The 24,138-nt window shown below is 36.2% G+C and overlaps 1 protein-coding gene across 3 annotated transcripts in view; it reads right to left on the reverse strand.

The window, feature by feature from the left end:
- The window catches only part of LOC139143195 (probable methyltransferase TARBP1), a 119,572-nt gene that overhangs the window by 51,235 nt on the left and 44,199 nt on the right, over positions 1-24,138 (reverse strand). For all 3 annotated transcript variants that reach the window (XR_011554553.1, XM_070713326.1, XM_070713327.1), the window contains 3 exons: positions 9,439-9,549; positions 8,843-8,992; positions 2,287-2,373 (listed from right to left, as the gene is read on the reverse strand). Coding sequence is in view for 2 of the 3 variants with exons in the window: in XM_070713326.1 (XP_070569427.1) it covers positions 2,287-2,373; positions 8,843-8,992; positions 9,439-9,549 (348 nt within the window). In the remaining variant the exon portion in view is untranslated. The remainder of the gene's footprint in view (positions 1-2,286; positions 2,374-8,842; positions 8,993-9,438; positions 9,550-24,138) is intronic.

Here is a 24,138-nt window from a genome sequence, read left to right on the forward strand (position 1 = left end):
GATTGTCGTAAACAAATCAAACTTGAGCCTAGTAACAGGGCAGAAGCTGCAACCGTTGATGATTTTTGCAATCTCTATCCAATATATCAACTACAGTTTCTTGCGGTCTCCCTTCAGCAGCTCAAACACACAATGTTCAGTTTGTCGACAAAGCCTGTATATATAAATATGTATTAGGTGATAGTTTAATTAGAGTCCAGACTGACAGTCAGTTGTCAGCACTGATGCATGGTACACATACACAGCTGCAGGCTGTGCTAGCAAGCTGAATACTGGACAGTTCAACATGCTGTTGAGAGTAGAACAAGAACACAGTTGTATAATAAACTGAACAAAAATATTGTCAAAATTATCAAAGTTAATACAGCTACTGCCTATTGGCAACTGTCACTATCAGATACCGCCCTGCTACTTTAGTGTCACTGTTACTGCATACGTGAGCAGTGACAGAGATAGCTCTGACTCTGATATACATGGTAGTTGAAGAAGAGTTTGTGTCAAATGACGCTCATGATAGTGAAACATTACCTAAACAAGATCAGGCCAAACAGCAACACAAGAAAGAACACATGGAAATTTTTGAATTCTGGCATATGAGAATAATCAAATATTAAAGACAAAAGATGGGGTCACCATGCTTGATTTTCTAAATTTTCACAGTCTTGTCATAAAATTATACAAAAGTAAAACTTTGAACAGTAAAGATGGAATGGAAAAATATATGACTAAATGGAATTATTTATTTTTTAACCAAATTTGCAATTATTACGGCCTAAATTTCAAAGATGAATACATTCATTTGATGGAATATTTTAACCTTCCAGTATTGTCAATTTTGAGTAGCATCTAATTCATATATGTCTTGTACTTTTGAAACAAATTTTTGGTAGGTAATAGTGCTCAATTTAAGACGCCATATTTGATTTCGCAAAAATCGCAATTTATCTCTAAAAATCTTCTTCTCCAGAACCAAAACACTGATGGAAGTGAAATTCCACTTTTGTCCTTCTTCGTGAGAGCTCTTTCAAGTTTGTGAAAGGCAATTGGAACGGTCACATGGTTTTGTCCCCATATCGTATTTTGCATGAAACAGACAAATATGAGATGATGTTCAAAATTCTTCTTCACAAGAACTTAACTGTTTTCAAGCTAAAATTTTGCACATAATATAATCAGTGCAAGAATTGGACACCATGTTAATCGCTTGGGCCCCGCCAATGCTGCTTGCAGCTTTAATTCAAGTTTGTTATTTGTGAAAAATTTGTGTCAGTACGCTGTCAGTTGCATCCATGAGGTTGCCGTTGTGCATTTCAAACTGCTGTCAATGGCAAAGTGCTGCATGGAGGGTTCAAAATGGTTGAATATTTACAGTGTAAACTGTATCATTGACAATATCTCCAAAAGGATAGCATGGATGTACAAGCAATAAAAACTGAAAAACTGCATCACACTATGCAACTTAGATTAAAATGGGCACGCAACCAGCAAAATATGCAAGTCAATTTTTGGCTGACATTAAAAATTGCAATATGAATTTTATCTAATAGTATATTTAATGTGGGTAGCAAGTTTCATCAACTTTGGTCAAGTCAATCCAGATATATTTCTTGAATTAGGAAAATTCATTAAATATGCAAATACGTTATCAGCTGATGTAAAAATGTTCAATTACTTTTATATATATGATATCATAGTATCTTAAATGTACATAGCATATTTCATCAAGTCTGTAACTAGGAAGGTCCTACACAAAGCAGTAATTAGCTGATGTAAAAATGCAAAGTGACTTTCAAGACTGTTATATCATATTATTTTCAATGTACATAGCAAGTTTTGACAACTTTGGTAGAGTTAAGACAGATATATTTCCCTACATAGTAAAGTTCATTAAATATGCAAATAAGCATAAACTTCTGCATGACCTTGACATTCGTCACATGGTCCCTTGATTAACAACTGTAAACACATCCATAGGATATGATACTGTCATCTCTGATTTCTAAAGAAATAGTCATACAAACTAATATTAATTATACCAGCGACATCCACCAAAAACTAATCATTCTCATCATTTCTAAACATAATCTACGTACCAAATTTGATTACAATCTGATAAGCCACTCTTGAGATATCAAGTCATTAACAGACAGACTGACAGACAGACAGATAGACACAGACACCAGTACCACATTAGCTCACATACAGTATGTGAAAAAGTGAACTAAAAAATTACCAAAATCAAGCCATGAATGATGATCTTGGTCTTGTTAAGATCTTCTCACTTACCTTTTCTCTTTTGGATTCTATAACAGGTCCCATAATTGTTATGATTGATATTATAGATGTCATCAAATTAACTGTCCTTGCTGCATCCTAAGAGAACAGAAAACACAGAAATTTATTAAATGTAGATTTGTTTGTCAAATTCCATTCCATTCCTGGGAAAACTTGCTGGAGAGGAAATTTTCAACCCATAGGAACAGGGTTACTTTCATCTATACATAATAATCCATCTTAATTTGAAAATCACTCTTTCGTCAAATGTTGGTATATTCTCACCATTTCTGTACAATCTTTCAAGGACAACCCTCATCAAATTGTATGACCATTCCCTAAATAATCTGGTTCAAACTGGTTCCAGCCAGTTTTAACCAGTTAAATTCTTTACTACCTGTAAGTACATAATCATCGTTTCCGTATGAATTTTTCTTAGGTCCCCTTTTTTCAAACAGATTCTGTGTAGGGTTCCTGTCATATCAGACCACACTCTGACATCACCAGCCAATGTATTGGCATCACCAGCCAATGTATTGGCATCACCAACCCATGTATTGGCATCACCAGCCAATGCATTGGCATCACCAGCCAATGTATTGGCATCACCAACCCATGTATTGGCATCACCAGCCAATGTATTGGCATCACCAGCCCATGTATTGGCATCACTGCCCATGTATTGGCATCACTGCCCATGTATTGGCATCACCAGCCAATGTATTGGCATCACCAGCCAATGTATTGGCATCACTGCCCATGTATTGGCATCACTGCCCATGTATTGGCATCACCAGCCAATGTATTGGCATCACCAGCCAATGTATTGGCATCACTGCCCATGTATTGGCATCACTGCCCATGTATTGGCATCACCAGCCAATGTATTGGCATCACCAGCCAATGTATTGGCATCACCAGCCCATGTATTGGCATCACTGCCCATGTATTGGCATCACTGCCCATGTATTGGCATCACCAGCCAATGTATTGGCATCACCAGCCAATGTATTGGCATCACTGCCCATGTATTGGCATCACCAGCCAATGTATTGGCATCACTGCCCATGTATTGGCATCACTGCCCATGTATTGGCATCACTGCCCATGTACATGTATTGGCATCACTGCCCATGTATTGGCATCACTGCCCATGTATTGGCATCACTGCCCATGCACTGAGTCACACACCCATACCAATCCATGCACTTCGTACTCTGCCTCCCTCTAAAGGTTTTGCTTGAAAACTATTTTTTACTAATAATTATAAACATGGCAAGCAATTTTGGGCTTGGAGTAGGTTTGGACTTGGAGGTCAATGAAATCAGAGATGTGAGAATAACTAGGTACAAAGACTGTCCAGAACAATAACAGAGATTTCATATTACAATGCACACATACTGAAAAACAGTTTGTCATGAATCCAGCTGCAGTACAGCAGCATGAACAATTCTCCCGGCAACAATGAGTGAGCTAGAATAGAAAGACTCAGCCAGCATACAGGAGATTGTGGCAAGCAACGATATCACCCTTTTGGGTTTGAGTGAGAACAAAGGAGAAGCAAAATTGTTATCCTATAAATTCCCCACAACCAACAAGAATTGCTAGATGGATCCTAAGTAATGAAGGTAAAACAAATTATGAGTAAAGAAAGTAACTTTACACAGGTGTTGACAGAATCAAGAACAGAAGGATTGATATGCAATCTCAAAATATGCAAAACAATAAAGATTCTGACACACTAATACTCAAACACCTAGCGTCAGCAAAGCCAAAGCAATACACCATGTCTACTTCGCATTACAACTAGATATAATTACTACTGGAGTTTTCTGATAATGGAGCCCGGACCTTTATTTACAATCAAAGTGAGACTTGACTGGACACCGTGGGTCATATTTCAGAAGAGTACTTTCAGAATGTGCTTTGGAATACAATTCAGAATAACATTCAGACACTCACTATGTGAGATAATATTCTGTATATTCCAGAAGAGTACTTTCAGAATGTGCTTTGGAACACAATTCAGAATAATATTCAGACACTCACTATGTGAGATAATATTCTGTATATTCTAGAACTAACAAGCTGTGCTTGTTAGTATGTATTGTCAATGTCACTGTTGGATGTTGTTGTCAAATGTCTGTGTACTAAGTGTGTGTATTCTGATTTATTTGGCTCTTTTTTTAATTAGCAGCTGCAGTAAAGACACAGTGAATACCAGTACTGCAAAAGAAAGAAAAATATGTCAGAGATAGGTTGTCTAGCTATGATTCACTAAAATAATTTAAATTTCATATTAAATATTTTGATTTTACATTCAATGCACATTATGCATTTCCTCTGCGAACAATATTCTCTCAATAGCCACTGTAAAACTGAAATCAGATGGGATTCTTGATCAGTGTCATTATTCTAATTCAGCACAGATTTGTGCAATTCTGACATATAAATCCAATAGGAAACTAATACACCATTATCAGCTAATGTTTCAATTGCAGCTGGACTGCACAAAATTTACAATATTTGTACAAAGTACCAACTATGTTATCATCACCACAAATATATGCATCTGAAACATCATCAGAATAATTTGCAAATTGTTCAGAAATTTTAGAACACTACTAAACAAATACGGACTAAAGAAATAAAAAAATACACACTAAAGATGGGCTAAATTATTGAAATGAAATAACATACCAGTAATAAATATGCATATGTTGAAACAAACTGTGGACTACACTTCATTTTTCAACATTTTAAACTGAAATGCTTAGCCATAATTTGAACGCTACACTATGACACAGAGGGGTAATTTTAAAATTCGTTTTACAACCGAATGAAATTCATCGACCGTCATATCTTGAACACAGAAATGCCTTGCTATATTGTGAATATTTCCGGTGGTGATAGCCCACTGTCCGTGCACCGCCGTACAATGGTCGGAAAGAAAAATGCGCCAGTTACATTTTGCAACACATGGGTTATAAACGTTTGATAATTGTTGTTTATTTAGAAGTGTTAAATGTCTTTACATATTCTTTGCCCCACTTCCGCACGCTTGTATTTCTCTTGATATTGCGGTTACTGAGAAAATTTACCTCATGGCCCCTATCGACATGCCGAAGGGCATGAAAACGCTTCCGCCAATCATAGCAACGATTACGTCTTACGATATCTTGTACTATGTAATGTCGAATGTATTGGAAAGCGTGCGGAAGAACGCTCAATCTGATTGGGCATAACAAATGACGCCATTCGGGGAATTGTGTTTAACGGGAAAACGGCGTGGTCTACAAGTTCTATCGGGACATTTTGGCAAGTTTCACGATATCAGTGAAAATACAAGATATAGTAATTTACTAAAGTGAAACCAGGAGGGTCATTTGTTTTCAGACTCCGTATGCTAAAATGAAAATATATCCTAGTTTGAACCATGTAAACACCACATTTCGCTTACTCCGCTATGTCCGTGACGGCACAACCTTACAGGGGCCCCCCGACTCGTACTCCACAAAAGTTACGATCCCAAAAACAACCAAAAATTCTTGCAAATCGGGGTTGAACTTTCAGTTTCCACTATAAGAATCATTTCAGTCGAAGTGTGGTAGAAATCAGGGGAACGGTTGTTTTTAATGCACGCCTAAGCCCTAATTGTAAAACAATGGTGTCGTCATCACGCGACTAACATTTTTCGAATGAACTCCGTGAATATTGAAAACACGATTACAGTCGATCCCTCGTAAATTTAGATACTCTTTTTAAACTAGACCATAATTAGGGCCCATACTGTATACTCGATGTGTGGTGAGATGTTGCCATACGTTTTGACACGACTTATCAGTGACGTGCTTTGGATAACCTTCGAGGCCGTTTCTTTCCCCACACAGCTTCTCACCTCTCATTCACTCACAGATATTATCGGTACACGCAAAGTTAACACATGCTCTAAATACGGATACAAAAATAAACCTCTTACCGAATGTCGTACTGGCTCCACTGGTGTGACTGTATATAGATAGACGTAACAGGAACTGAATCTCGTAGCGACACACAGAAAGTATGGCTGCTCGATGCATGAGAGCGAGGTTGAAAGGCCTTACTGGTTCTGACCACTAGATGGCGCAGCAAACACAACTTTACGAACCCCTTACTGCTAATGTACACTCCTATGAGAAAACCAACTGAACACATTTTTTATTTTATTGAAAAAAAATAATCACACATAACACAGTATTCATGGTGTAGCATTATTTTAAAAATAATTGTTTCTTAACTATGATGTTTCTACAAGCTGATAAAAGTATGGCCATCACATTTGCTTAAGAAGTTCTTGAGTATACTGGTAGTCTTATTATACAAAAATTCATTAAATATGCAAATTAGAATTAATTAACCAAACTTACTAAACTTTTACCATAGTTATGCTATAGGGTAATTAAGTATGTGTACAGTCACATCAAATTTGGTTCAATATTTCTTGAGATATAGCCCTATGGCAAAAAAGTCATAAAATATGCAAATGAGCAATTAATTAATAAGCCACACCCACCAAAATCTAATCAGATCTAAGTCTCATCATGATAATACCAAATACCAAATTGCATGACATTGGACCTAAGGGTTCTTAAATTATGAGTGGAACAAAATCTGTCTACGGACAGACGGACGGACGGACAGACGGACGGACAGATGGACGGATGGACGGACGGACGGACAGATGGACACACACACAGACATTGTGGCGACAAAGGACACCTTTGGTGCTTCGCACCACGGTGTCCAAAAAGGGTAAATTGTCAGGGGCACACCTGGAGCTTAATAAACATTCACAGTGTTAATTTGGTAGGGTAACCAACACCCACAAAGGGGCTATGGATAATTAAAACATGGACATGGTAAACGCAACTAATTGTGTTTGGCCTCTCCCTCCCCCCCCCCCCCCTCCAACAAAAGTTTGGAAGTGCAAAATATGAGGGAGAGATGATGCTAGCTTCTGTATTGGTGAAATTAATACCCAGGATAAAAGCTTCTACATATTCCAAGAAAATCTCACAGAGGAGATGTTGCCTTTCTATTCAAGGCTAATTTAAATATTACAATTGAGAGGAGAAATCAACGACATAAGTCTTTTGAATATATGGAAATGCATATAAGTTATGCATCCGATGTCTGGAGGTTTATTGTCAACTATTGACCTAAAGCAAACACTGGAATAACAAATTTCATGGTTTTTGAGGAATTCTCCAGTTATGTATTCAGTCAATCATAATCTTCCAAGAAATTGTTGATCACTGGAGATTTAACATTCACATGAATAATCACCTGAACTCCCATTGCATCCAGTCAAATGAAATACACGACAGCGCAAATCTGACACAGTATGTTCATGAACCAACCAATCAATCCAGTCACATTTTTTACTTAGGAATTACAAGGTCATCTGAAAGTATCACAGGAGATGTCATTGTTCATGTCCCCACCCTATATCTGACCATTTTGTTGTCATGTTTCAGCTTCCTGTATGGGAACCTCTTCCAGTCAACAAAACAATAACGTAAGAATGTTGATCTTTTCTGTATTTTTTTGTCCTTTACAATTTTTGAAACTGATTGAAAGTTAGAGTGGTGTTCAATAATCATGCATGAAAGTTTTGATGTGAAGTATTCATTCTATTGAAGTAAGCAGCACTGAACCTGAGGATACATAATGATGAGAAAGTGGCTGACTTCTGAAATGTTTTGTTATCATTACTCTATGCGTTTAATTATGACCTTTGACCCTTTAATATATGTGACCCTTGACCTCCACACCTCAAAAAAAATCTGGCTTCTTGTGTTCACACTGTATTAGCCAGAATGGCTAATCAACTTGAGTAGCCAGAGCAAACCCTGTAAACTGACCATCCACAGCTACATTTACAGAAGTTTGTGCAGTCAGGTCAACCAGTCAATCAACAGTGACTGCTAAGAAGGACTATATTGCTTAATTGATAAAAGAGAAGAAAATCTTTAAGAGGCCAAAGTTTGTGATCATAAATTCTTTGCCGCATCGAAAAAAGGAGTCACAACTGTCATTAGACACCTCATCTCATGCACTGACTGCGTGTTTGTGACTTTTACACTTAGAAGATCCATAATAAAATATATAACATACTGTACATTTCCTGCATATTTTTGACACTGACACATTCATTTGAACAAATTTACATCTCCACTCCTGGGTGCACCATATATTAAGACAGACAGTGCTGCAGTTTTGGAGTTTTCAATGTGGTCAGATGGACAGACAGAGGGACAGAGGGAGGGAGGGACAGACATACAGATGGACGGACAGACACATACATACATTCACACATATGTACATCCATCCATCCATCCATCCATCCATCCGTACATACTAATGATCTCATCAATTATCTTATGCTCCTATTTGATTAGACAATTTGATATATTGAGTATAAAAGCTAACAGGCTGGAAGTTTCAGAGATAAGGCATTTTGGCCCTAAATTATTGTAGAAATTTACATATTCAGAATTCACTATACGTAATCCTATTGGATTGTTACCTTTTCTATGACCTGCCATATAATACTCTGGAATTCCGGATACTTGAGCAATACCAGTACAACAAACCATTCCTTAAGGTTTTTGATGGATAGCTGACAGTCCGATGTCAATGTACCAATAACTTCTTTCAGCATGAACTCTGAAGTATCCTTTCATTGAAAATAAACAAATCATAGATTATCAGCATGAGACAGAAGACAGAAAAGTAGCAAATGAAGTGATGACTTGCTGAGTGACAATCTTCGTGAAAATTGCTACATGACAGGGCTGTTATCAATCTTACTTCCACAAGTGATTGAGAAGATAAAAAAGGTTCACATTTATTATGGATACAAACACTTGATCTAGACAGTGAGCATAGACAAACTATATCCGGACAGATGCTGCCCAGAAACACTTTATAGAGTAACAGATCGAGCCAAATTAATAGATATACTTTATTTGGCAATGTTTCAAATGTTATTATGCACCAAACAACCCATACGTAGCTTTGGGAATGTTGTAAATACCATGTGAATACTATGATATAATAAGGAGGTTGATTATTTTAACTTGCTTGATTATTTTAACTTGCATGCAATAAAATTTTTTTTACCTTATCGAAACATGGCTGAAGAACCAGAATAGTCTGCCATATTCTTTGCTTGATACGATGTTGATAGGAATTGAGTAGATAATGTTTTCGGATCTCAGACACTGCCATTGCCTAAAAAAAACAGCAAATGTTTTTTCATAAAAATTGGTTTTGCAAAGATCCAATTGCAAGCATTCAATATAATGGCGTTGATTATATTCTAGTACTGTCTTCATTAAGTTTTGAGTGTTCCTCAACCAATATATTGATCATGGTACCTCCATGTGTATTGATGTAGCAAAACACTAAGATACTCCAGCACAAACCAAAATCATTTCTTCTCAATATGAAAATATTGCATGGGAGTGTCAATTGATGTAATAGCAATACTTGCTCTGTACTTACTTCAAGACACCACCGCATGATTGTAAATTTGAGCAGAAGTTTCAAATCCTATACATTCAGTCTTGAAATGTTAAACTGATCCCAAACTCTAATCCCACAAAGCCATACGTGAGCAGTTAGTTAACCATGATTTGTGAGATCAAAGTTGTGAAAGTAACTGCCTTTTGCAACGTAAACAAACAAACAAAAAAAATCTTTCACAACAATACCCCTTCTACAGTTTCACATATACTGACAAAACTGAAACAAAATGCAAGCCTGGATGACAAACAAGCAATTTCCACAAGGCTGTATTTTCACCAAAGGCCAGGCTACTTCTGTTTTAACAAGAAACCTAACCTTGATTTGAGTATTATATATTTTCAATTTAATGATATTGCCTATTTTATGCAAGGAAAGCTACATATCTGAAAGATCACGAATGACAAAGTTCCACATCCAACAGACTAAATCACTAACTTCAACTTAAGGGCAACATTTTTTATTTTTGTGTTTCTCATCTCCTGACCGACCGTAAATTTCAGCTCCGACATGAAAATAAAAAAACTTTTTTATTTGCGCCGCCTCTGAGGTGATTATCCTAACAACAGCACCACCATCATCAAATTGTGAGACTGCAGCGACTCAGACTGAAAGGACTGAGAGCACAGAACACTGAACTGAAAGACAAGAAATTGAAGTGGCTGAATGGACAGAAGATTGAACTGACACAAGTACACGTTTTTCTGTACTTAATGGACAGAACATTGAACTGAAAGACAAGACATTGCAGTGACTGAATGGACAGAAGATTGAACTGAAACAAATACAGCTTTTTTTTTTTTGGTACTTGTTTTTTTTATTTCGACCGCCTGCCCTGCCCGAGTATTCATCTGGAGATGAGAAACAAAAAAAATAAAACGGTCACCCTAATGCATGTGTCTCGATGGGGAAGAGCATGCAGTATGGTACATGTGATTAAGACACAAATGAGCAAAATATCAACAAGATCATGTTTCAAAATTTGACAACATAGGCGACTCATGCTCCAAATAATGAGAGAATGTCAAAATTCACATGCTCAGAACTCTATTGCTTGCCTAGCGACTTTCCACTGGACAAAGTCCATCAATGCTGCACAAAAACAACATTTTCAATGGTCAATTTTCTTGTCAATGATCATACAGCCATATTAGAAATGTGACTCCATTGATCTTTGGTAGTCTTTGGAAATGGTCATCGTCGTAAACCATGCGCATCTTTACGGCAACAGCTTAGCACTACCCATTAGGTCAGCGGAGCAGAAATTATGTCCTGGCTCGCGAGAATGGAAATGGTCGGATATCCGTATGTTCAAGGTATTACTCTTCCTTCTCAGAAATAATGTTTCAAATTTCAGGGAAAATCAGCAGTACTCAAGGTACATGTAGTTAGGTTATGATTTTGCTTGAAATGTTTTGTGATTTTCATCGTTGCTTATTCATGACAGGTCTGTAAAAGACGACAACTTGACATATATAGTATGTACAACTTACTAGACGCTTACTGTCGGGTCAGTCACAATCAGGGTGCGCTAGATGATTTTCATTTGTTATGGACATATATCTGCTATTCAGACTGATATTATATTGCTTATTTGTTTCTAATAAATAGTAATAGTTGTATCTAACTTGGTCACATAAAGAAAAATTGCATATATTGTGCAGGTTTGGTTGTACATCCACAAAAATGCCTTTAAAAACTGTAAAAAGTAGCGTTATGCTGTTTCACTTCAAAATGTACTTAATTTCAAAATGTTTTTTGGAACACAGTGTTAAAATTGTGGAATTTTTAGCTTACATATGTTATTGCAGAATACCTAATCTTTCTTTCACAAGTTATTTCATGTGATTATGTGCATCGGAACAGAAACTCTCAGACTGGTATTTTTACCAAAACTGTAACATCGTTATGTTTTTTGTGTTTTATGACCATAAGTACATATACCTTTAGTTTATATGTAGAAAAATGGGTAAAATATTGTAATATTGAATTTAATTCCAACCTCAACATCCATGGCAAGCATTAAATAAGGCTTAATTAAATAAAATTGCATATTGTATTGTTTTGTGAATAAATGAAAATGGAGATCGTTGTGGTCGGAATTTCTTGTAGCGTCCGTGACACACTCATATCTTAAGGACAACAGGGAGTTATAAAAGATCTGATGTCACAGGCCTAAGTGTCAATAGGTGCCTACCTTAAATAAACAAATTATATAATTACTGTCCCTTGCATTCACTATTAATATTCCTAAAATATGGAAATGTAGCATCCGTGACGGTGTAGCGTCCGCGACGGTGTTTACTACATTATTAATAATTAATGACTATTTAAAACAGTTTAAAGCAGTTAATCCACTGAAAATATAAATACTAGTGTGTATTGTGTGTACATACATGGAGTTGGGTTACAAAATGTCTTCAAGGCATAAAATTGTAAATTTGCACAAAATTGATTTTTTTAAAAAGTAATAAAACACTCAAAAAGTTATGTTGAGCCTCAACTATAACACTTAGATTGGTGTTTTTTAAGAATGTAGTAATTATATTGAATATGTTATTAGAATTCTAGTGAAAAGAACAATGAATTCTGTGCTGTATATGCATTTATTATTGTGTATTCCATTTCAGTTCATTATGTCACGGATGCTACAATAAAATGCAAACATTGTTTTTCAGATTATAAGCCAATCTAAATGTGAAATAACCATCACATTTTATTGTTTTGTTATCACATTTTGAATTTTAAAAAATCAAGGGGGTAAGAAATGACATTTGTGTCAACTCTGTCTCCACCACTTTCACGTATTATTATGAAGGCAGAGAGTACAAACGTAAAGTTGGCGTCATCCTCATCCTCATCCTCAGGTGACCTTTCTAGCTGACGCTAAAATGACGCTACTCAGCATCAGCTTCAGTGTCGTATCCAAAGATTGCGGAGGTTACGCTACCCGATGATGGATAAATGATAAAATTTGCCCATAACGATAACAACTCCACTCTTTCTCAACTTTCTTTTGAATCCTAAAACTGGTTCGCAGGTAATATTTTATCGTTAGAATATCTCATATGGACTAGTTTTTTGGAAATGTTCGTAATTTTCAGTCCATGGATCCGCGGATGTGTTTGTTGGTATCCTCTTAACTCTTGCGTTAAGATTTTCCAAAAATTGGTGTAAAAAAGGTATACATGGTCCGAAATGTGTAAAATTGCCACCATGAGAGGTGATGTGAAAGCCCTAATTATTCAAAGGACATATAAAACAATTAACTTGTATAACTATGACTTGAGGCCTGAAAAGTCAATATATTAAACATAAAACCTTTGAACTTTAAGGAAATTAAGGGCTAAGAATGTTGCGTTATAACTACAACTTGAGAAACGGATATTGAGAGGAGAGGTAACTAAATATTATGAAATGCAAATCCCACTGTGTTTTAATTAACATTTACAGTGATATGAAACTTGGAGCACATTTTTAATGTCATTTTTACACTTATCATTCCATCAGACACATTCGGGAATACTAGTAATCAGATCTGACGCCGGTGAAGCTGACACTGTAGCGTCATCCTCATCCTCATTTTCGCATGACCTCTGAGGCTGAGGATGAGGATGAGAATAACGCCAACTTTACGCTCGTCAGAGAGTACAGATATATTATAGAACAGAGGTCAAAGGTTGGCAGACTACGTCTCTGATCTCCAGCCTCACCCTAGGTGTGTGCGCCCCATCCTGACAGGTGTTAGAACAGCTGCAAGCCATTTGGATTTCTTGGGTGGTGTGTCAGATACATTGTAGCAAATTTTATTGTGGGACCACAGGTCAAAGTTTAACAACCTGTCGCTCTAGCCTGATCTAGGTGTCTAGTTTTATCTTGGTTTTACACTTTAAGTAAGGCACAAGCAATGTTAACTTCTGTGTTTTTTGACGTATTGAAAGTTTATTACTGGTATAGACATTTTTCACATACTCCAACTGATTTTTGCAGTAGTTGCTATAGCTTTCTTGTTCAATTTAAAGAAATTGTCAATGTTTTGACACAATTTTCACAATTTAAATGTTTGATAGAGAAAGGTTTTGGAGAAAAGAGAAAGAAAAAACCAGATTGTTGATTGCTTTTTACATTTCAAATTGACCTAACTTTTAAGTTTGATTTTGGTAGCGTCCGTGACAAAATTACGTGTCATACTAAACAGAAAATAATTTAGAAAGAAGTTCATTTTGATTACACTGAATGGTATTAATATTGTTGCTATAGCATAGTTAATTCATGACGATAAAACTTTTAAATACAGCATACCAGCGGAAGGACATAGAGAAGTTGAAAGTCCTATTAAAAAATATGATCAATATTGTTGTATTTCTCACTAAATTTGAGGTTGTGTTTATTCATGGAAAAATTAAGTAAATCATACTAAGTATAGCTTATTTTAATGCCAATATGCATCTTTTATATTGTAATAACATAAGAAAGCATTAACAAATCGTTGTTTAAAATTTTATTATGACATTTGTGTTTCATGTACAACATTTCTGTAGCGTCCGTGACACTGTGTCGACCGTATAAAACAACGTGCACTGTGGTAAAACTAATGACGTTTGCTTCACCAAATTTTAGGAAGATATGCCCCATACCATAACCTTTCAACATATTATTTAACTGGACAGTTATCATGAACTTGAAATTTTGACCTAAGTGACACACTCTAGCGCACCCTGATTGTGACTGACCCGTGTTTAAAATGCACCAATTTAAGACCCTTGTTCTGCATACGTAAATGTTGTCAGTCTCCATTTTATTAGGGTAACATTATATTTCTCACTGGTTGGAATAAATAAAGTGTACATAAAACAATATTCATAAAAAAAATTAAAAAATCTAGAATGATAGGATTTTTGTATATGAATCAAAGTATAGTGCCATTTTTCACAATTATTTGTTGAAGTGATGAGGAATTTGAATCAGTGAGAAGTGTGCAACCTGTACAGGTCATTAGACGCTATTTTGTATCAGAAATTGAGCTTCTTAGCCACATCATAAAATGAAAAATACATCTGAAAAACCCTAGTAGTTTAACTCTTTGATTTCACTGTTATTTTTTTAATTATTGGAGAATGTTTATAAAACTCTATCGTTTTTTTCATGAAGTTACCCTGATATATATATGAATTGATGAGTTTATGATCATCTGTGCTGTTGGTTGTAAATTCACTTGTTTTTGTATATGAATATTATCACTAACGGAGCCTTCAGTATTTACAGGGGGGTGGGCCGGTTCCTAGACACTTCGCACCAAAACCACTTCGCACCATACCATCTCGTCCCATACCATTTTGCACCAAAACCACTTCGTACCAAAACAACCTTGTACCAAAACCTCTTCGGCCCAAAAGTCACATCGCCCGAAACCATTTCGCAAAACAACACCAATTCACCCCAAACTTATCGCCAACCGGTAAAGTTAAGCTTATAACCGACCACTGCCCTCGAAGTTTTCATCACCTTTCTATCATCCCAGGTCTGAAATCTGGAAAGTGTACACATTTCAAGAAAATGACATCGTGCAATTCCATGCATGGCACCTGAGTTGTAGCATGTAGTAGTTTTTATTTTTTATTTTAATACTAATATACCATTCAGGGCTCGAAATTAGCGGTAGTCCCGCGTCCACAGACTACTAACTTTTCGCTGGGGCTACCAAAACGAATGAAATGGTGGCCCACACGGACTACCAAAGTCTGGGACATGAAATCATTTAGTGGGCGACATGATGTTGATCGCTGTGAGATGACCAACGCTCATACAGTCAACCCAGCTGGATACAGAAAGGACATGTCAAATTTGTTGCCACAAACTTTCAATAAAATATCATTTATATCTGAACTGATGTACTTGGATAACAGGCTCGGGAAATGATGGCCAATGAAAATTCATTTTCATAGTTATTTAATCAATTTATCAATCACAATTAAACACAAAATGATTCAAACTGCAAATAAAAAGCTGTCGGGCCATCCACAAATTTCGCTTTCCGAAGTGTACGAGATCATCCCATGATATGGTGGAGAAATATAGTCAAAATTGCCACGAAAGTATTAGGAACATGACTGTACCAAGTTGTCATCCTGAAATTCATAGCCAATCTCGTAGATAGTGTACTATGGTGGAGAAATATAGCCAATTGCCACCAACATGAACCATGTTGTCATCCTGAAATTCATAGCCAATCTGGTAGATAGCGTACTATAGTGGAGAAATATAGCCAATTGCCACCAACATGACTGTACCATGTTGTCATCCTGAAATTCATAGCCAATCTGGTAGATAGTGTACTATAGTGGAGAAATATAGCCAATTGCCACCAACATGACTGTACCATGTTGTCATCCTGAAAATTCATAGCCAATCTATTCTAGCTGTGTTATGTTTCCACATGCTGAGTGAAAAGTCGTTGTCATTGCGAACATCAAAATTTGAATATAAGCTCTGCGCATGTGTGAATAGGTCGTCAAACTTTGAGGTGTCACCGTTGTCCACTACACATGCTATACCGTTCTCCTAAAGCCATCATCTGCAGGTATTGATGTCAAATGACTAGAAAATTCACTTACTGGATAGAATCATGCAAAATAAATCCTTCATTGTCTAGATATAAATAAAAATATTCTTTACAAAAAACCCCTCTTCATTCATGCATGGGCTACCAGACCTTGCCGCTGGGCTACCAACTTCAGAAAATGGTAGCCCAATGGGACTACCAGGGAAAAAAGTTAATTTCGAGCCCTGCCATTTATGGTTTCATGCAAGAATAAATGGTCGTGGTAGCCAAAATGTCCTGACACATTAATGCTTCTAAGTTGTGGGTAAAAACAACATTATGTCAGTATACATCATGGTATCATTGTTTTAGGATGAGTTGGTAGTATTATGATGGTACTATACTGGGGCAAAGTGGTTTTAGTAGGAGGTGGTACTTGGGGCGAAGTGGCGTTGGACGAAGTAGTACTTGGGACGAGACGGTTTTGGTACAAAATGGTTTTGGGGTGAAGTTGTGTGGGGCAAACTGATATTGGTGTGAAGTGTCTGGACCCCGGTAGGCTGGGGGAATTGGGAGAGGGTCACTTTTTAGAAAACTGTTCAAGGGGGAGGGTCACTTTTTATAAACCTATCTTGAGGGAGGGTCACTTTTGACAGAAGCTGATTTTTTGGCCATACCTTTGATTGTCCGTGTGATATTTCCTAAATAGGATATCATCAACAGGATATGCAGATTCTTTTAAGGGGGAGCTGCATGTTGCCAAAACAGTTTTTTTCAAAGCAATATTTCTCATCAAAGATGACAAGGAAATCCCCTCATACTATATATTTTCAAAAAGCAGAGACTCTAAAGTGTACTATGCTAACAGTAGTTTACTCAAAGGATGAAGTGGGTGTATATTTGGGGTAAAAAACCTCAATTTTGGTATTAATGATAAAAATTAATTTAAGTCAAAAACTTGACATTATTTTCTGAAATGTAATATTTCACTTGAAAGAAGAGTATATGTAGAAAAAAACAACTACTTTATTTGGCATTATCTATTCTCATTCTAAAATGGCAAGGGTTTAAAGACTGACTCTTAAAAAAATTGATTAAAATCATGATAAACAAAATTAAAATGCCTCTTATTTAAAATGTAAGAACTTTATTGCCAAACAAAATAGTCATTTTGTTAAATAGCATTTGAAGAACATAATGTGAAAATTTCAGAAAATTTGACCCAGCCAGAGTGGAGTTAAATTCTTTAGAGGTTTCGAAATTGGGAGGAAAAAGAAGCCAGGAAATCGGGTGATTTGCCTACATTTGCATAAATTAACACTTCTTTATCACGCAACTTTCGACTGCTTGACAAGCTACAAGGTGAACCCAACCAATCTTGGGTTAACAAATTAATCTTGGGCTAACAAATTAATTATGATTGAATAAATATTTGCAAAAATGTGATTTTGAGCAAAATATGCTGTGTTGGGTGCAGTGCCCCCTTAAAGATTTACACAGTATCCATAAGTTTCACAAGCAAAGAAGATGCAGTGGTATCCTACATTAAACACCTTGAACAGTTAAAACTAATAAAAGACAAGAGACAAAAACATATGCAACAGGTGGAAAAGTATCAATTATCAAATGCACATAAATGCAAAGATATTGTTAGTTTTATATTGGAAAAAATTGTGCATAGTTCTCTCATAGACTACCATGTACAGTGAATCAACATTTTGTGAAATTCCAAAATCAAATTTCATGCACAACCATGGACTTGTAACCACTCTAGTGTAATACAGAACATTAATATCAATAATCAAGCATAAATAAATGCACAGATTTACCTAATTTTGTATTGGAAAAAAATTATTCATAGTTTCATCATAGACTGCCATGCATAGTGAATCAACATTTCGGTGAAATTCCAAAATCAATTTCTTGTACACAAATGCACATTTTACTTCCCAATTCAAGCAAAGTATATTTAAATATATTATCAAACATATGGTATAATATAAAGATATAGTATGTTTTGAGGGGGGAAATTGTCAATAATTTTCCTGATGGACTCCATGTATTATGATTCGATATTTTGGATAAAGCACTATATCAGCCACATCTTGCCTTCTTATAGTTGCACAAAATATGATGACCCTCCCTCAAATGTATGTAATACCACATCTCTTCAAACATTCTTGCGTGATTAATTGCAACTGTCCCTCCAAAAAACACCAGCCCTCCCCTCTGTAATTTGTTCCCAACTAACAAAACAATTGAACCAATTGTTATGTTAATTAGATGATACTTTTTCAGTTATTCCTTGGGAGAATATCGCAGTGGTTGGGGGAGGGTCAAGTTTTAGAATGTTGGACAAGGGGGAGGGTCACATTTTAGACAGGAGGATATGGGGAGGGTCACATTTTACGGTACAGGTGTGTGTGAAATTCCCCGGCCAACTCCACTGTAATTACTTAAGGCCCCCCTAGGGTATTTTCAGAATTCTTCCATGAAATGTTTGTCAAAATATCACAATGGAAAGGGCAACATATAAGGAAATGGAATCTGCAACACTTTCATCAATATTTAGCTGTGCAGCGAGGAAATTAAGTGAAATTTTCAACATGGCACAGAAGGCGGGTTTGACTCTTTGTACGTCTATCAACTTATGTGTGGTGAAAAGGGGATATACATTATTGTGAAACAAAATTTGGGCCTTTGGTCATGCAGTGTCCTGTTTCTTTTCACAATCACAACAATCTAAATCTTTGTCTTACCTCTATTTTTGACAGAGTCCAGTACTTTACAATGGTACAATCGGGAGAATGTGTTCTGGTGTCTAGAGAGGATCGACACTTTGATCTACACTGTGACTAAATTTGGGATTGCTTATCAACTTGTTAATAACTATGTAATAGTCTTTCCAGACATTCACGTTTGCTTCTAACTGATATGATATTGAACACAACTATCATGGCACATCAAAACTGTCACAGTCTAGTTTCCAAAAGTTTCCTTCAAGCAAACTTTGATAACTTCCTTATCAATCAAAAATGTGAATTCTACAACTGTGTAAAATATCTTCAAAAACAATCGGGTACGTGTCAGAAAGTCTTGTTGAAAGAAATTAAATCATGTCATATGAAACAGATAACTATAAAATGAAAATTTTAAAGTTGTGTTTCAGACCCCAAAATTCAAGTATGATTTGATCATTTACTCAGTTGAACATCCCCACTACCATGATATGAACATAAAGAGCCAGGTATTGGAACCTTACTTTCTGGTAAAATTCAATCATTCAATCAGTCAAGGTCTCTCATTCCGGTACGATTTGATAATTTAATCAATCAGGTTTTGGAATCTCTTGCAGGTAAGATTTCATCTGCATTAGCAACAAGGAAATATTTGGGATTTCACAATTATAAACTGAAAATTTCCAGTCCATCTTGTAATCAAATGAATACACCCAATGCATAATTTAAAGTAAATGTTAAAAAGTCTGGTTTTAGAGATCTCTTGCATGTAAAATTTGGTCACTTTGGTCATGTTAAATTTGGTCATTTGTATGAAAGAAATGGTCAGATTTTCACATTTATTCACTGAGATATTTTTGGTTCAGAACGTCATATTTGAGTACAAGTACATTACACAAATGGTTTGATTTCACAACAAGTAAATATCGAAAAGACACCTTTCAGAATGTTTCTGAGCTGCAATTTTTTTTTATTTCCTATACTTGGAGTACGTCCCTCAAGGTACTCGATGAAGTCTAAATTAGGACATGCTTTCTTGCTCAGCAAATTTGAGATAAATTGCAGTAAGTCATGCAGCGTTAACTTATGAAAAGTCGTTGTCTTCACGCTACTGTCTGAAAGCACTGAGTCTTGCTTGTTTGAGTAAAAAATTGTTCAAACCATAGAGGAAGTAGCAGAGAATGGATTTTATTTGATTTCAACTCACAAGAAAATCATGTCACAGTCTGAGAAGTCAGAACTATCACAGAGGTGTAAGAACCATTGTATAATTAGCTATCGGAGAGTAAACAACCTCCCAAATACTGGTTCATCTGCTCCAGATTGTTTAAAAATTGCAAACAAAAGTGATACAAATACACACCACCTGAGCAAGTCAAAAATGGTCCCTGCCATATCATGAGACAAAAATGGTCCCTGCCATATCATGAGACAAAAATGGTCCCTGCCATATCATGAGACAAAAATGGTCCCTGCCATATCATGAGACAAAAATGGTCCCTGCCATATCATGAGACAAAAATGGTCCCTGCCATATCATGAGACAAAAATGGTCCCTGCCATATCATGAGACAAAAATGGTCCCTGCCATATCATGAGACAAAAATGGTCCCTGCCATATCATGAGACAAAAGCGCAAACATTTGCGCCAACATTTGTGCTTTTTTCCCATGATGCAACAATGTCCTACTTTAGTTTTGCCCATTTCTAAAAGAACGTGTGAGTTATAAATGGGGACAACGGTATTTCCTGTATAACCAGACTGAAAGCAAGCACATATTGAATAATCATTGTAGATGAATTGTCACTATGAAAGATATTTTTGTCGAAAAAAATTCAAATTATTTAAAACAAAATTGGAATATTGAGGCACCTTTTTGTCATTCATGAAAGTGACATAGGGTGTCACTTCTAATGACTAAATGTCACTAATGCAGCAGGACCTGATAATATTTCACCACATTTGTTAAAAGTATATGTTACCCTACTATTGAGGGTATTACTGACATTTTCATTCTTCTCTTGATTTATGTAAAGTCCTAAAATGAGTCAAAAGGTAAATTATAATTCCAGTTAAGAAGAATGCTGCATTATTCTGTCAAAATGATTACAGACTGGCAGTTTTAAAGAAGAGTTTTGAGCCTCTTGTGGTATCTTTTCTAAATACCTCAACCACTCTCTTATCCGACCTACTTCAATTTGTGTATCATCAAAATCAATTTCTGAAAAATACCGCAATTATACGGTGTCGCTCAAATTTGATCAGAATTGGTATATACCAGTATGGGTTACCAATGATCAACAATAAATGTTGTTTATCTGTTGAGTGCAGGAAAATTCTACGTTGATGTTATGACAATGATTTCTGCACAGTACAACCAGAAAAACAACAAGAAATATTTAAACCAGAAAAACAAGAATGACAAAAGTAATTAAGGTCTGAAACTTTAGGTACTGGAGGTCAACTTTAGCAACATGCATATCAGAAAGGCAGCTAGCCCCCCTTAGTTTGACCATAGACGGTCTTCCTCCCCTCTATTGACGGTCTTCCTCCCCTCTACTGTCTATGGTTTGAGCAGGTCTGTTAATATGTGACAGTTCATAAACAATGACAGGAAATGACTCAAGTCAGTGGAGTAAGATTGTTTCAAGCCTGTTTCAGAATTTCGCTTTTTCTTACCTCATTTGCACATTTTTGACACTGATGTGTTCATTTGAACAAATTCACATCTCAACCCCTACATCTACCTGTACACCAAATACTAAGACAGTAGCTTTGGCGGTATGGGAGCCTTTGTGTGTGACGGACATACATCCGCACATACCCACAAATATACAGACACTTAGACTCATCATATCAGCTCTTTTTGGTATTTATATATAAAACCAAATATGAGCTAAAAAACTAAAGAGATATGTCTGCATTGTCTTCTGTTAAATTTAAACAGATCTGCTTTGTTGACTCCAGAGGATTTTCTTTTTTAAACAGAACTCAGATTGTCAAAATTGGTGAGATCATATTATCAACACTTAAACTACCATTGCACCTGAAGGATGGGTTCTTTCCCTATTTTATACACACATGACTCTGTCTCCGGCAAACTATGTCAATGGGACTAAAATATGGAGTCCTATGCAAATGAGATGAGGCTTGGGCAATCATCCAGAATCACAGGTTTTCGGAATTGTATCTACTCCATCTGATCAAACACTGGTCAGTTTCAGTGTTGTATTTGCTTTATTAATGTCTTCAAAAATTTATTCTGACTGTTTAGCATCTTTGATGTATGTGAAAGAAATAGAATACTGCATACCAATAATCTAGAGAAAGCTGTATTTTATTTTGTGGCCATTTCAAAACTTAGTTACTTGGAATGTGTCAGTTTGGCGCCCTCATGAGTCCGTTATGGATATTCTGTGTAAGCTGATATATGAGATGAAATTGACATGATACTGCAACTACTGCATCTAGATTATTAATATTGTGCTTCTTGAGTAGTTTCCTTGCAAAGTGCTTGGATTATTAGGCCACATGTCAGATTTTATTGTTTTTCTGAGTTATGATAAGAGAGAGTTTGTACCTTACTACTACTACTATTACTACTACTACTACTAATAATAATAAAGAAGATTTATAATGCACCTATTCTCACTGAGCTTTAGACGCTGGGCTAGAGGAAGAAAAGCTAAGGATTCTTTCTTTGTGTGAGTGAGTTTGGTTTCAATGGCGGACTGTATGGTCAGCATAGAAGTGCGTGGACATCAAAAGTGATACAAAAAGTCACCAATATTGATAGCCCAGAAAGTCTATTCTTCTTGAGCATAATGTTGAAGTGTTATGGCTTTTGCCAACGATAATTTTTAGAGAATCAGGTAAGAACTGAACATTTCTCGTCCTCTTCAAAGTTGAGAACTTTGAGAAAACTGTCTGGATGGTGAGACTCCACCAAGTGTGTCAGACCCAGAATTTTCTGTGTGAGAAAGTTTGCTGGGAAAGAGCACAATGCCAGTGCAGTGTTACAGTTTGAGAGGAGAGACTGGACGACAGCAGGAGAACTGTGAAACAAGTCTTTTGTGCCGGGAAGTGATCCAATATGGATGATAGAGAGAAAACTGACCATCATTTGTGAGGATCTGCATCAACATGTGATCTGGAATTTTATATGTGTGACGTCATTGCCTCGTGGTATGGAAACATCGAGCAAACTACGCTGGGACTGAACAACAATTGATCATGGTTATCAGAACTGGAAGGAATTTCTCACAGCTAATGCCAGGACTGTAGAGAATTTCTGTAGAGTCGAGAACTTTGTGTTTGAATAATTTGAACAAACAGTGTAATTCAATCGTTCATTTCATAGAGTGACAAGTTCCGAGTTGAGTATACACAGTACACTCTTTGTAGTGTAATCAGTGTGTATACCGTATAGTACCAATGGGAAACTGATGATTGTTGGATATTATATATCAGTACTTATGATTTTCAACATCAGAGAGTAATTACTATCTGGGTGTATTTACATGTGTATTTTATCTGTTGATGAGGGTTGGGTTCTCAGAGTTGTTGGCGCCCTCTAGAGGTCAGATACATGAAAGTTTGTTGACAGAGTGTAGCAAATTGAGCACTTAGTTGAAATCTATTTTTGTTCATTAAATTATTATTTTGTTACATTAAGTTCTCCTGATGCGTGTCATGTGTTGCTTATCAGACTGTAGCCCAGACTGTATTTGCCAATGCTGTGTCTACGATTCAGAAGCCCTTTGAAAGAAATTGTTCACTCCCTTTCTTGTGAGCAACTACAGCCAGGTTTGACCAAGAACAGGTGACAATATGACCAAAATGGCACTTGGCCTAGTTCTTCATATCACAAGTCTGTATCATCAAATCTACATGAGATTTTTCCAAGTAAGATATCAATAATGACCCAGTGACTAAAATAGGGAAAATATTGAAAAATGAAAAATCAGCTTTTTAGATTCTCTGCCACACTGGAGAAATCTAAAAATGTTGATTTG

This window comes from Ptychodera flava, chromosome 11 (genome assembly GCF_041260155.1).
Source record: "Ptychodera flava strain L36383 chromosome 11, AS_Pfla_20210202, whole genome shotgun sequence".
Lineage (NCBI taxonomy): Eukaryota > Metazoa > Hemichordata > Enteropneusta > Ptychoderidae > Ptychodera > Ptychodera flava.